This window comes from Rhipicephalus sanguineus, chromosome 3 (genome assembly GCF_013339695.2).
Source record: "Rhipicephalus sanguineus isolate Rsan-2018 chromosome 3, BIME_Rsan_1.4, whole genome shotgun sequence".
In the NCBI taxonomy this organism is placed as follows: domain Eukaryota; kingdom Metazoa; phylum Arthropoda; class Arachnida; order Ixodida; family Ixodidae; genus Rhipicephalus; species Rhipicephalus sanguineus.
The window spans coordinates 81575035-81587995 of NC_051178.1; the positions used below are offsets into that span (position 1 = coordinate 81575035).

Genomic DNA, 12961 nt, shown 5'->3' on the forward strand with positions numbered 1-12961 from the left:
ATTGGAGAAAGCACATGAATATAAAAGCACATGAAAAACCAGTAGTGCTTTGAGGGGCGGTATTATAGGCGTAGGTGACGAAGGGCAGAATGACATCCCAATTTGTGTGATCGGCGGCGACGTACATTGAGAGCATGTCGCCGAGCGTGCGGTTAAAGCGTTCGGTGAACCCATTCGTCTGCGGGTGGTAAGCAGTAGTTTTGCGGTGAACAGCACGGCACTCTTTTAGAATGGCTTCGACGACTCCCGACAAGAAGACTAGGCCTCGATCGCTGAGAAGCTCCTGGGGTGGAACGTGACGCAGCATGAATCGGTGTAGCAGGAAGGAGGCAACATCGCGCGCTGTAGCCGCTGGGAGAGCGGCGGTTACGGCGTATCGCGTAAGGTGGTCAACAGCGACGATGACCCAGCGGTTACCAGCCGATGTCAGAGGAAGTGGTCCGTACAAGTCGATGTCCACGCGCCCAAACGGACGGTTCGGGCAAGGTAATGGTTGTAGACCGGTGGGTGACACGTGCGTTGAAGGTTTTCGGCGTTGGCAATCGAGGCAGGAGCGAACGAACTTCTGCACGTAGCGGTACATCCCTCGCCAGAAGTATCGTTGTCGAATGCGGTGGTAAGTTTTGGATACCCCAGAGTGCGCGCATTGTGGATCAGAGTGGAAAGACTCGCATATTTCAGAACGCAGACTGCGGTGTATCACAAGTAGCCACTGGCGGCCGTCGGCGTTGTAATTGCGTCGGTGCAGTAGGTCGTCACGAATGGTGAATTGGTGGGCTTGACGACGCAACGCGCGAGTGGTTGGTGTTGCCGACGGATCAGTGAGCAAGTCTATCAGCGAGGCGATCCATTTATCCTTGCGTTGTTCGGTAGCGATGGTGTGAACGTCGATGGAAGAAACAACATTGTTAGGTACCGAGCATGGGGCATCGTCGTCAGGCAAGGGGGAGCGCGAGAGGGCGTCGGCGTCAGCATGCTGGCGTCCGTTGCGGTACAGCACGCGAATATCGTAGTCCTGTAGGCGAAGTGCCCAGCGGGCGAGGCGGCCTGAGGGATCCTTCAATAACGACAACCAGCATAGTGCATGATGGTCGGTGATGACATCAAATGGGCGGCCATATAAATAGCGTCGGAACTTTGTAAGGGCCCATATGATCGCCAGGCATTCCTTTTCGGTGACGGTGTAATTGGTCTCGGCTTTAGTAAGCGTACGACTTGCATATGCCACGACATATTCAGGGAATCCTGGTTTGCGCTGCGCAAGGAGAGCGCCGAGGCCAACACCGCTGGCGTCTGTGTGTACCTCTGTAGGGGCCGTAGGGTCGTAGTGGCGTAGTATGGGAGGCGACGACCCACTAGAAGGCTATAGAGAGCGCAACCCATTACTCATTAAAGGCTTCGCTACAAGGGTAACACCGTGCCTGCGCAGCTTCGCATCCACGGAACCACACATACCCCAAAGTGATAAGATTCATCTCGCTAAATGCACAACACCAGTTACGTGGAAGAAATAAAAGTCAATAAATCACATGGCACTATCTTGCGATACACCCAAAAAACCTAGTTCTTTTACTGACAAAGCAATGGAAGTCACGCTCATACAATGCCTAACATCCTTGGCCATCTCTGCTGCTTCTACTATTTCTCGCGTTTTTTGGTCGTCATGAGCAAACAGCACTGCACATTTCTCAAATTCCGGCGTACAACCACAGCTTCGGCAATGCGTCGCCACGTGACCTTGCAGACCTCCCGTACATTGTACGCATTGTACGGTGTTGTGCATTTAAAGAGACGAATCTTATCACTTTGGGGTATGTGTGGTTCCGTGGATGTGAAGCTGCGCAGGCGCGGTGTTGCCCTTTATATTCATGTGCTTTCTCTAATAAAATTCAGTTGGAAGTTAGCGCTTGTGTGTCGCATTCTCCTGTCTTTCGTCCCTGGAGTTTGCGCTATTTAGCTGTTCAAATGGAGTACCAGCCAGCCCAAACACGCACCTTGCTAAGTTATATTGGTACATCATTACAATAAGAGACAGTTTATAACTTACCGCTACTGGAATACTTTTATTGCAAGGGTGACGCAACAAAAGTAACCGAGACATCATTCTGTTAGGGCTTATCTTCGTTTCTTTCATTTGTGAAGCATCATAATCACCCATGCATAATATCCCCGAAGACGCATCGTATGAAAATTCGCTAAGGCACTTTGCCGGGCTAGTTGGTTAGGATTCATAATTCGTACGGCGTAGCGCACCACGACAGGGACAGAGTCTGTCCCTGTCGGACAGTGTCTGGGACAGCACAGGGACAGTGTCTGTGCGTCCCTCTTCTCTGTCCCTGTCGTGGTGCGCTACGCCGTACGAATTATGGATGAAAATTCGGTGTCTCTCTCCCAGACTTACAAACTATTTTGCGTTCCTGCTGTAGACCAGTTGCTTAAACAGGCGCTTCCGGTATAACCGCGGAATTGTGCGCTTCAAGGTAGTAAGTAATTAATAAGCTAATGAAATTGGATTATGCTCGAACACACTTTAGATGGGACGCCTATAATTTGCCACACACTCTAAGATAAAAAGGTGTCGCTTGACACGTTTTTGCTACATATGTGACTCTCACGTATATAACAACCTTTAGAGTGACACGTTGACACTCTTGAGGAGAGGCGTGGGACGCAAGAACCTCAAAAAGAGAGTCTCTTTAAAGAGAATTGTGGAGCCCACGACTCTCCCAAAGGGAGTAAACCTGCCTCTTTATTAGAGCTGCACATGTGAGAGTCACATATATAGAAAAAAAGGGTCAAATGACTCCTATTTTTATTAGAGTGCAGTAGTAAGGAGTTATATTTCGTAATTCTTCGTTGCTTCCTTCAATGCAGAAATTGGACTTTTAAAATCCGAAAACAAAATGCTTAAGTAAGCTTCCATAATCTTTCCTTCGTATTCATTTGGAAAATACCTATTTCCGTAATATTTGTTGCCATTTTTACTCGCTCGAAGCTGTATATACGGCTCATTTCTTCACATTAAGCTGGTTGGTCCCGTCATTGTTCCTATATAATCTATCACGAAATATTAAATAAAGCAAGCAGTGTTGTGGACTATCACGGCTCTTACCGTACTTTTCACCTCAAAACAGGAAGCATCAGAGTGGCTGTCAACTTCTGAGGACGAGTGCGGCCAGAAGTTTCGAGAATTCATCAAAAAACATGGCCATCGGGCAGTGAAGGAGGTAATGCAGACTTCCTTACGCGATACATAGTAAACGGAAACCTATAATTCTTCTCTAAGCCGATACTATCATCTAACTGTGCATAAATTACGCCTATAAAATGATGCAATCAGCGTAAGAACAAAAATCTGCTTTCAATAAAAAATGACCATCAGCAAACCCTTGAAACAATGTCATTTGTTGGATGCTTACTTTCACGGTTACGCTAAGCGCTAGGCAGAACATTGAACATTGAATTCAGTCTGATGAACGCCTTATGAAATGGTGATGATCCGGCGCATACTGGCCGGCATAATTTAGCGATAGCGCGAGCACGCCGTGTGAAATTTTGCGACCACGTTTTGGAAAAAGTAGCCAGGCTATACAATACTAAAACCAAAAAGCAGAAAACAAATACGCATGAATGTTGAAATCAGGATATAGAACTTATTAATCTGCCACAATAATGAAGCGGTGACACTTACGAATAGTTATTGCACTTTCACGTTTGTGTGTGTGTGTTCGTGTGCGTGAGCGTGTGTGTTGTGCTGTGGAGAAGTACATAGCAAATATTCATTTTGGAGTGGTCGGGACAGTCATACACTATGCTCACGCCTTCTGGCAATCGTAAAATGTACTGTAAGTAGATAAATGAAACTGGCCTGCGAAAAGTCCTGAAAAATATATATGTTACACAAGTGAACGTACGCAAAAAAGCCGAATCACAGCGATTGTATTACTTCACTAAATTGCCAACATACTTTCACATTGGTTTACCTGTTTTCAGTTTGATGTGTACACAAACCCATGGGCGCTGGATCCGTCATCGTTGGTGAAGTCTCTGAAGGTATGAACTCAAATACGCTTCGAGAAATTGCGAAAAATCTTAACTAATATTATTACTCAGTTTCCCCAGGTGAACATCAGAAAGGAAGGCGTTGCATTTAGGTATCAAAGCACTGTTTTATTAGAAAAAAAATATTTAGAAAGAAAGCATTATCCACGGTTATTTGAGTCTAATTGCACACAGACGAACAAAGAGTAACATTAAGTTTTCGTGCTGAGAGCGTAATAGAGAAAGGCCACAGGAAAGTTGTGTATCTGTGCGCAGGGTTGCAGTAGGTGTGCGGTATGCTGCTACTTGTCCTTTCATAAAATGTCATGCTGAATTATTCAAACGCATAAAAAATGTGGTTTAATGAAGGCCATAACGACAACTATGCCGAGATTTTATGAGAAGCTTAAAGTGTGGTATAAGTTTCAGAGTCAGTCGTACCTATGCATATTGTCGACGCGGTTTAGTAGAGTTTTATTTTATGAGCACATTTAATGAGGACGTTATTTCTATGTTTAACTTAAATGAAATCTTGGTATATACGGACTAATGCAAGGGTTCCTCAATAGCGACTGGTAATTGTTATAATATAAAGCCGTCATCGTCAGGAAGCTAGAGATTAGTAAAATATACTATCAACCACTTATGTAATTCCTAGATAAATGGGGGAATTTTCGGGAGAAGTATTGAAATTAGCTGCTATAGTGAGGAAGCAGACGTCAAGTGATTAACTGCATTGGTCCAGCAAATTCAAAATAAGAATATAAATGTAAGCACAGTAAATAGTGCATACAATTGAATACTGGCATCGCAAAGTATGAACGCGGCAGTCCCAGCGTCGTGGGATTAATTTGAACAACTCAAACGAAAATTACACTGTATTAACTTTTATTGTTGCCTGCTTTTGAGTGTGACTTGCTACGCGAGTTCAGTACCGATAATAAATTCGTAAGTAAAAGGGCCAGAAACAAGTTTTGTAGGGCATTTTTCGACATGGTGCCTTGAAAACTTTGAAGTATGCGACAGTGGTTTCACTGTGTCATTAACTATAATCAAGTGTACCATTACATTTTCATTTATTAAGCTCCTGCTGCTGCTTCATGTTGATATAGAGCGCGTACATGGTGCTGTCACAAACGTTCTTACGGTGGCCTAAAAAGGACAATTTTAAGGGCTCTTTTTTTAAATGCGAATGCATTTCTTAGTCGGGCTATATCAGGCGTCCGGCGTTGTCCGCGGCGCCCTCTCCCATAGCAACAGCTGCGGGCGCGCGCGCTTATCCTCGCCCCTAGCAACCGGAGCATGTGGTGTGAGAGAGTGTAGGAGAAGGTGCTTCGCCGCTCCTTCTCTCGCCGTTCGCTCTCTCTCCTCCCTGCGCCCCACTCTCCCGTCCGCTCGCGCCTCACTCTCGACCGTTCGCTGTCTGGGCGCCTCTCAAGGCGATGGCAGAAGTCGGTGAAGGCGAATGTCTGACGGCAACGGTACCCTCTCTCGGCGCAAGAAATGCATTCTCATTTCCTCACGACTCCCTTCGGGGAAGTGGGGGCATTTTTTTCTTTGCTAGACAAAACATTAATTAGAACTAACAGACAAGAAAGCCAAGGAAAGTGTAGGGGATGTTATTTGCAGCAAATATGATGTAAATGTGAGGAAAGTGAAGTGGACGAAACGATAATGTGCCGCCGGCAGGGGACGAATCTAGGCTCTTCGAATAACGCCTCCGATGGTCTGTCACTGAGCTACGGCGGCGGTCATGCTCCCGTCCACTTTATGTGGTATACATATGCATTTAAACCTAGGAGTGTTATCCAGCGCCGCTAGTAGCCATGACGGCGAGTGTGGAACACTCTTTTCTGCCTGCTGGCGTCCCGAAGCAAGTGATCTTTTTACGAGCTGGCTGATTACCTCGCATACTACCTGAAGGCATCCAGTCTACCAGAACGTGCCCCTAGCTATGAATGAACAAAAGATGGGAATTTTAAGGGTTCGTTTTTCTTTGCTAGATACACAGGTTCGGTCCCTGCCGGCGGGAGGTTATCTTTTCCTCCGCTTTACTTTCTTCACATTTACATCATAATTACCAAAAATAGCATCTCCTGCATTTTTCTTGGCTTTCTTGCCTGTTAATTTTAATTACAGTCGCCTGTTGCATGATCTTAGCGAACACAGAGGTTGGCCAGCACGATGGCTCCGCGTTGAGAACCAGAGTGATTTACTATTTGGAAGCTTGTTCCGCCGAGTCAAGATTGCTGTAAACCTTTTTTTTAGGAACACTATCAGCATTTTCTTATAACCTATCTCATGCAGAGAGATGTCCGAAGCCGTTGATATTTATGTATAAAAATATTTCGTGATGCGACTTGTCCGGTTTGTGACACGCGCACTTGATTTCTCTATGTTACAGGTGCACTTGAGAAGTACTCGCTATGAACGCTAGCGTCGCTAACAGCAATATTTCTCTGTGTATCTGTTGCCGTTCATCATGGAAGTATCTGCAAAAAATATAGGTTATATACACAAGATAAGAAACAGTTATTTAACGTAACCTTCCGGTTAACGAATTTATATGAGCAGGTTTACACTGCCGATCTCCTAGTTGCTTGCAGAATTATCACCCGTTTTTTGAAGCACCCTTAAGCACACCGAGTGGTAATTCGAAGCATGCTTTCTAGGTTGCTGCAAAGGCTCCCCAGGCTGTAAACAAAAAGCAGCTGCCCACATGGAATGCATCCAGCTGCGCGTACAAGTTCTCCACTTTCCAAAAGTACGTTTTATTTGTTTATTACTACGAATGTGTGCACAGTGTCATCGTTTAGGCTCAGTTATTGCAGTGACGCAGCATAAGCATGTCAATGTAGAAAGCAAGGTCATAAAAGCTCCATGTGTGTTTGTGAGTGTGTGTGTTTGTGCGTGTGTCTGTGTGTGTGTGCTCGCGCATATCCTTCTATATCTGGACGTAATTCCATATTTAGTAGCACAAAAGTTAATATTTATGGTCGCTAGCCACGTTAATCAGAACAGACACACATTTCCACTACGATAGTTGTAATTCATAATACTCTATGGCATTCCTATTTTATCAGAGGTGGACACCAGAAATCAATTGAGCATTTGTACGACTCAAATTTTCTTTAAGCATGAAGTTTTCTTGTGCAGTTGTATGATCTCATACTTAAACTCAGAATTTTTTTATTCCTCTACGACGATGTTTTACGTGATGAGTGATGAGGGCAATTTAAATAGAGAGCCATGAGGCAGAAATGAGTGCCATCCTGACGCCACAATAGCGAGACTTCTGTCAAAATGTCTTTCAAATTTTCAATATGTGTTTCCCGGACTGCTTATGCTAATAAAGGGCTTTTACTTTCAGAATCATCCTGAAGCTTGTCGTGCCGAAAGCACGAAGTGCTGTCGCAGCACGCGAAACCGGGAAGGTGAGTTCGACAACTGTGTATTTTAACAGGTATAAAGGACACCTGAAACAGTACTTCTAGACCGAGAGAAGGGATAAATTGAACTGCTACGTCTAGCCTAAGCACTGCCTCAAGTAGAGCGCTATGGAAAGAGGCAAAAGGGGGGCACGCACATAAAGCCCCGCTTTCTTGTTTAAGTTTGCTAAAAGCAAGTACTTTTAGCACAAATAGGAGACTAGCGAGAGAGAAAAAAAAAACGTAAGCGACAAGCTCAGTATCACTGGGTGCTCATAATCTATCTCTTCGTTAAAAAAAAAAAAAAAAACAATAACGCAAGCGTCACCCCTGCAATATATGTAGTATGCTTTGACTCTTTCCTTTGTAATCGTATAATCGTAATTTGTACATCGCTGAAAGCCCAGTTGCGGATAACGCTTATGAGGCGCACCCGCAGCGCAAGCGTTTGATCTTGAAATATGAGTACAGTTGTGTTAGGAAGCACGAAAAAAATGCATATATTGCGATTAGCGGAACCGTACAGAAAAGCAGTTGTCATCGCAGTTCGCCAGATGCGACTTTCGACTAAATGACTGCATCCCGTAGACATGACTTCTTTTATGATTTAGAAGCTTTAGCAGTCCTGTTTCAAGTCTTTTTAGATAACGCGTTAGGAGTCACGCGACCATAACCGATACGTCATGACTTGGCAAAAGTGCCGTGATTTGCTCAGAGCTGCTGATGTTGTTTTTAACTAGCAGCGCAGATAGCTTTCGTTATACCGCTTTTGGGACGACATCTCAAAAGCCTGGATATGCATACAGCTGCTGTCATTCACGAGCTTGCTATTAGGGCCTGTCATGGTCAGGCACGGCACGCATTCCGATGAAAATGGGTAATGAACCTGAAGCTCGGTGGTGACATCAAGACGTAAGTGAAACCCGCGCTCATTGCAGTAAGCCATGAGGCAGTAAAGCAGGATTTTTTTGGCCTAGTTTCAATGTATACATGCCACCTGCCGTTGTGTATCTGTTTACCAGCAATCGGTAAAGGCGCGAAGTTGGCTGATGCACAACGCAGGTGGCGTGGAGGAAAAATGCAAGCGAGCCGTTGGTGCCCCTTTTAATAGCAGAACTGTTTAAGCTTGTAGAAACTCCGTTAGTTGCGAACAAAAACGATCATCATCGTTTCAAACGAACAAACGGTCTCATCGCCGACGCATTGCAACCCTCTCATTGTTTCACAAGTTTTTTCACTCGCCCCTTCATCGCCCTCCTTACATTATCCCCGCAGCTCACATATCTCATCGCACCGGCCATGCACTACAAGTTTTTCGCCCACGTGCCCGCACTAAAACGTTTTCTGCTTCTTTTTTTCTCAGAGCAGCTAAAGACTGGAACGGCCTTTCCCACGATGTCGCCACAATCACCTGCCCATCAAGTTTCATGCATAGCATTTCTAATGTAACTTCGCATTGATCATTGTGACAACGCAACTGATTGTATATTTACCCACCCCTTATGTAATACCCTTTCGGGGGTCTTTAAGGAAATAAAAATGAATGAATGAAATGAATCATGAACCGTCACGCGCTCTCTGCGTCCTCCTCTTCATCTTCAGCTGCGCTCTCAGAAAATGTGCGCCGGTTTGTCCGGCGTGGAATGCGATAACTGTAGTGGGCGAAAGAACGAGTACAGAGAGAGAGAAAGTAAAAAGAGGAGAAAAGGAAAGGGAGGAAAGACAGCAATTAAGCGCTTAGATGGTACGATATAATGAGACAGACATTTATTGCCTAGCTCTGCTTGCTGACTGCGACGAACATCTAAATCCACAAACATGTTGGGTTCAATGCCTTGTTCACGACGTTTGGCTCGTCTTACAGCAACGTTGGCTTGTCGAGCTTTTTGTGCTGAACCATATTTGCGAGGTTTTTCGGTCCATGTACCTGGTTGGCACGTTCCATCCTCCGATGAAGACATCCTGAAGGCGTAACGAACGTTTGATCGAACTAAAAATAATATCTGGGGGTTAACGTCTTAAAACCACGATATTATTATGAGAGACGCCGTAGTGGAGGGCTCCGGTAATTTCGACCACCTGGAGTTCTTCAACGTGAACCTAAATCAAAATACACGGGCCTCAAACATTTTCGCCTCCATCGAAAATGCAGCTGCCGCGGCCGGGATTCGATCCCGCGACCTTCGGGTCAGCATTCGAGCGCCATAACCACTAGACCATCGTGACGGGGCGTTTGATCGAACTAGCAGGCGACTGCGGCTGGAGTGTTCCCAAGTATATTCCGATCGCGACGGCATTCGAGACGCTACCGTGGAATTGCATTCACTACCGACGCGTTCACACGCAGCTTAGAGTGCCTCCATGCGCTGTAGGCGAGCGCGCGCTTCTAGGCATACGAAAGACGCTCGTAACGACGTGCCATCTCGATGAGACCAAGTGAAAAACCTTGTGAATTTCACCCAAGAGAGGAAATGTGGCGGCACCTGGCCGCAGCTTGTCGGCGCCACGTGGTTCACGTGACTTTTCGAGCAGGATGTGTCGTCGCAGATGCCGGTCACCACCAGACGGTCACATTCCGCTTCTCAGGAGCCACTTAAGGCTTTCGCCTGAATACTTCTTTATTCAATCTTCCTTTACATCCAAAGTATTGCTAGTTTGCTACGACGACTAATAGAAATGAGAGCGCTATTTTTCTGAGATCACTGTGAATTATTTCTCGCTATCCTCTATGCTTGTCCCTGCAGTTGCGGGAATCTCTGTCACGCTCAAAATGCCATTTCTTGATAAAAGGAAAGAATCATATACTTTTAGAACATGGGAGGGGACTGAGGAGGGGGCAGCAGCTCAGTCTTTTTACTAATGTCAGTGAATATGAGTGATGTAGTGCTCGAATTTCATGCGCCGTGGAGTAAGTGAGCGAATTCATTGCGTGTTACAGTCTGCGCTAGTCCGGGTCATTCACCAACTGCGGCTGATGTGTCGCAAGCTGGCACTGCTCATGGTGCAAGAAGGCAGGCTACCCTCACCGGACCTGCTCTTCTTCCTCAGCTACGAAGAGATCGGCATTCTGATCCGCACACGGGCTCCAGAGCTGGTTCTCAAGTAAGGGTTAATTGTTTTAACGAACTGATGCACTGCGGTAACTGGCAGTTGCACGAGGAGTGCGATTTCTTCTATGTACAAAAAAAAAGTACACCGACACCGAAAAGGTATTCCAAGTTTGATTGTGAGTTACAACTTAAGAGTGTGTTTTATTACGTAGAGACGAAAGCGCAGATTTATTTATGCTACACTTACGCTGCAGTTACTTGACTACATGAAGAATTGGAATGGGTCGGCAAGAACGCTTGCGTTTGGTTTAATAAGCAAAAAAACATCTCCTGAAGCGCGCCCCGGGAGATTTCAGCGCGAATCCTTCCAGCATACCAATAATGTGTTGACTTACGATGTAGTCGATGAAAAAAATCACAGCATATCCACGGGGTGAATGATGATGTGTGGGGCGAAGCTACGGAGGGAATCATCTGTAAACCGTGAAACTCTTCCGTGAAATGCGCCCAGTACATAATATAAAGAGTGTGAAACATCGTGTATATATTAAACATCAAACTTTTATTGTACTGTTGGTTTACGTGGTCCCTTCATTATCACTTATGAACCGTGAAATGCAAAGAAGAAGTCCGCTCCCGAGCGAAAGAGCGCCAAGAGCGACCGCATTCCCCGCTCGCCCTGTGCGAATTAAAGGCAAGGCTAGAGGGAAGACAGGACGCGCGTTCCACGACGCGAGGTCGGTAGCATGCCCAACGAAAGCCAACGAAACGCGATCGTGCAAGTGCTCCGGCTTCGCATCGCCTCATGGTTCCATTTAGCGTCCCAAAACCAAACATATTGCTCAAGGTGTGCCTTGCGTTTTTCGTAGAAATAATTTCTTTATCATGTACATTAAGACGAAAAGTTGAAAGCTCACTAGAGTGTATCGCCCGCAAAGTATGTCTTTTAGTGTGATTTAACTCTCGTACGGCAGGGTCCTCGCGCCGTTGCCGGTCCACCTCGCCCGTTGACGATCGGGCGAGGTGGCTACATGCAACTACTACTACTACACTTTAAGAAAAACATCTGGCGTTCTTTCGTTCTGCTTTTACAAAACATCTGGCGTCTTTCGTTAGTTTATTTCATCAATCAACGGCGTTTTGAACAAAATTTTTATTCTTTAATCACGCACAGGAGAAATCTCACCAGGCACTACCTTGGAGGTAAACAATGGCTGCTAATGGCAATGAGAGACAGAAGAAGTCGGCTTTTAGCTAACACTTACACTTCTACTTCTACTAACGTTTCCTACTGGAACATGCCAATGGCTGCTAATGGGGAATGAGAGACAGAAGAATTCGGCTTTTAGTTAACGCGCACGCTGCGAATTTTTTATTGTTCAACAACGCACAGGAGAAATCTCCCACCGGCACCACCTTGGAGGTCAAAGCGTAAGACTTGTTACTCACTACTACGACCACGACGACTACGAGGGACGAACGGGTGTCGCCTTAAGGAGCTTCGCCCCTAAAATGTACGTATAAGTGTCAATATTGAGGCATAAGGGCTTGTTTTAGGGGCGAAGCTCCTTAAGGCGGCACCCGTTCGTCCCTCGTAGTCGTCGTGGTCGTAGTAGTGAGTAACAAGTCTTACGCTTTGACCTCCAAGGTGGTGCCGGTGGGAGATTTCTCCTGTGCGTTGTTGAACAAAAAAAATTCGCAGCGTGCGCGTTAACTAAAAGCCGAATTCTTCTGTCTCTCATTCCCCATTAGCAGCCATTGGCATGTTCCAGTAGGAAACGTTAGTAGAAGTAGAAGTGTAAGTGTTAGCTAAAAGCCGACTTCTTCTGTCTCTCATTGCCATTAGCAGCCATTGTTTACCTCCAAGGTAGTGCCTGGTGAGATTTCTCCTGTGCGTGATTAAACAATAAAAATTTTGTTCAAAACGCCGTTGATTGATGAAATAAACCAACGAAAGACGCCAGATGTTTTGTAAAAGCAGAACGAAAGAACGCCAGATGTTTTTCTTAAAGTGTAGTAGTAGTAGTAGTCCACCTCGCCCGATCGTCAACGGGCGAGGTGGACCGGCAACGGCGCGAGGACCCTGCCGTACGAGAGTTAAATCACACTAAAAGACATACTTTGCGGGCGATACACTCTAGTGAGCTTTCAACTTTTCGTCTTAATGTACATGATAAAGAAATTATTTCTACGAAAAACGCAAGGCACACCTTGAGCAATATGTTTGGTTTTGGGACGCTAAATGGAACCATGAGGCGATGCGAAGCCGGAGCACTTGCACGATCGCGTTCCGTTGGCTTTCGTTGGGCGGACCTCGCGTCGTGGAACGCGCGTCCTGTCTTCCCTCTAGCCTTGCCTTTAATTCGCACAGGGCGAGCGGGGAATGCGGTCGCTCTTGGCGCTCTTTCGCTCGGGAGCGGACTTCTTCCTTGCATTTCACCG

The 12961-nt window shown here is 45.8% G+C and overlaps 1 protein-coding gene across 1 annotated transcript in view; it reads left to right on the forward strand.

Moving 5' to 3' along the window:
* LOC119386796 (putative phosphoenolpyruvate synthase) overlaps nt 1–12961 on the forward strand; it is a 122378-nt gene that overhangs the window by 90797 nt on the left and 18620 nt on the right. Inside the window, exons 31-35 of the mRNA XM_049414040.1 lie at nt 3135–3227; nt 3994–4053; nt 6714–6805; nt 7412–7475; nt 10408–10571. Coding sequence (XP_049269997.1) covers nt 3135–3227; nt 3994–4053; nt 6714–6805; nt 7412–7475; nt 10408–10571 — 473 coding nt within the window. The remainder of the gene's footprint in view (nt 1–3134; nt 3228–3993; nt 4054–6713; nt 6806–7411; nt 7476–10407; nt 10572–12961) is intronic.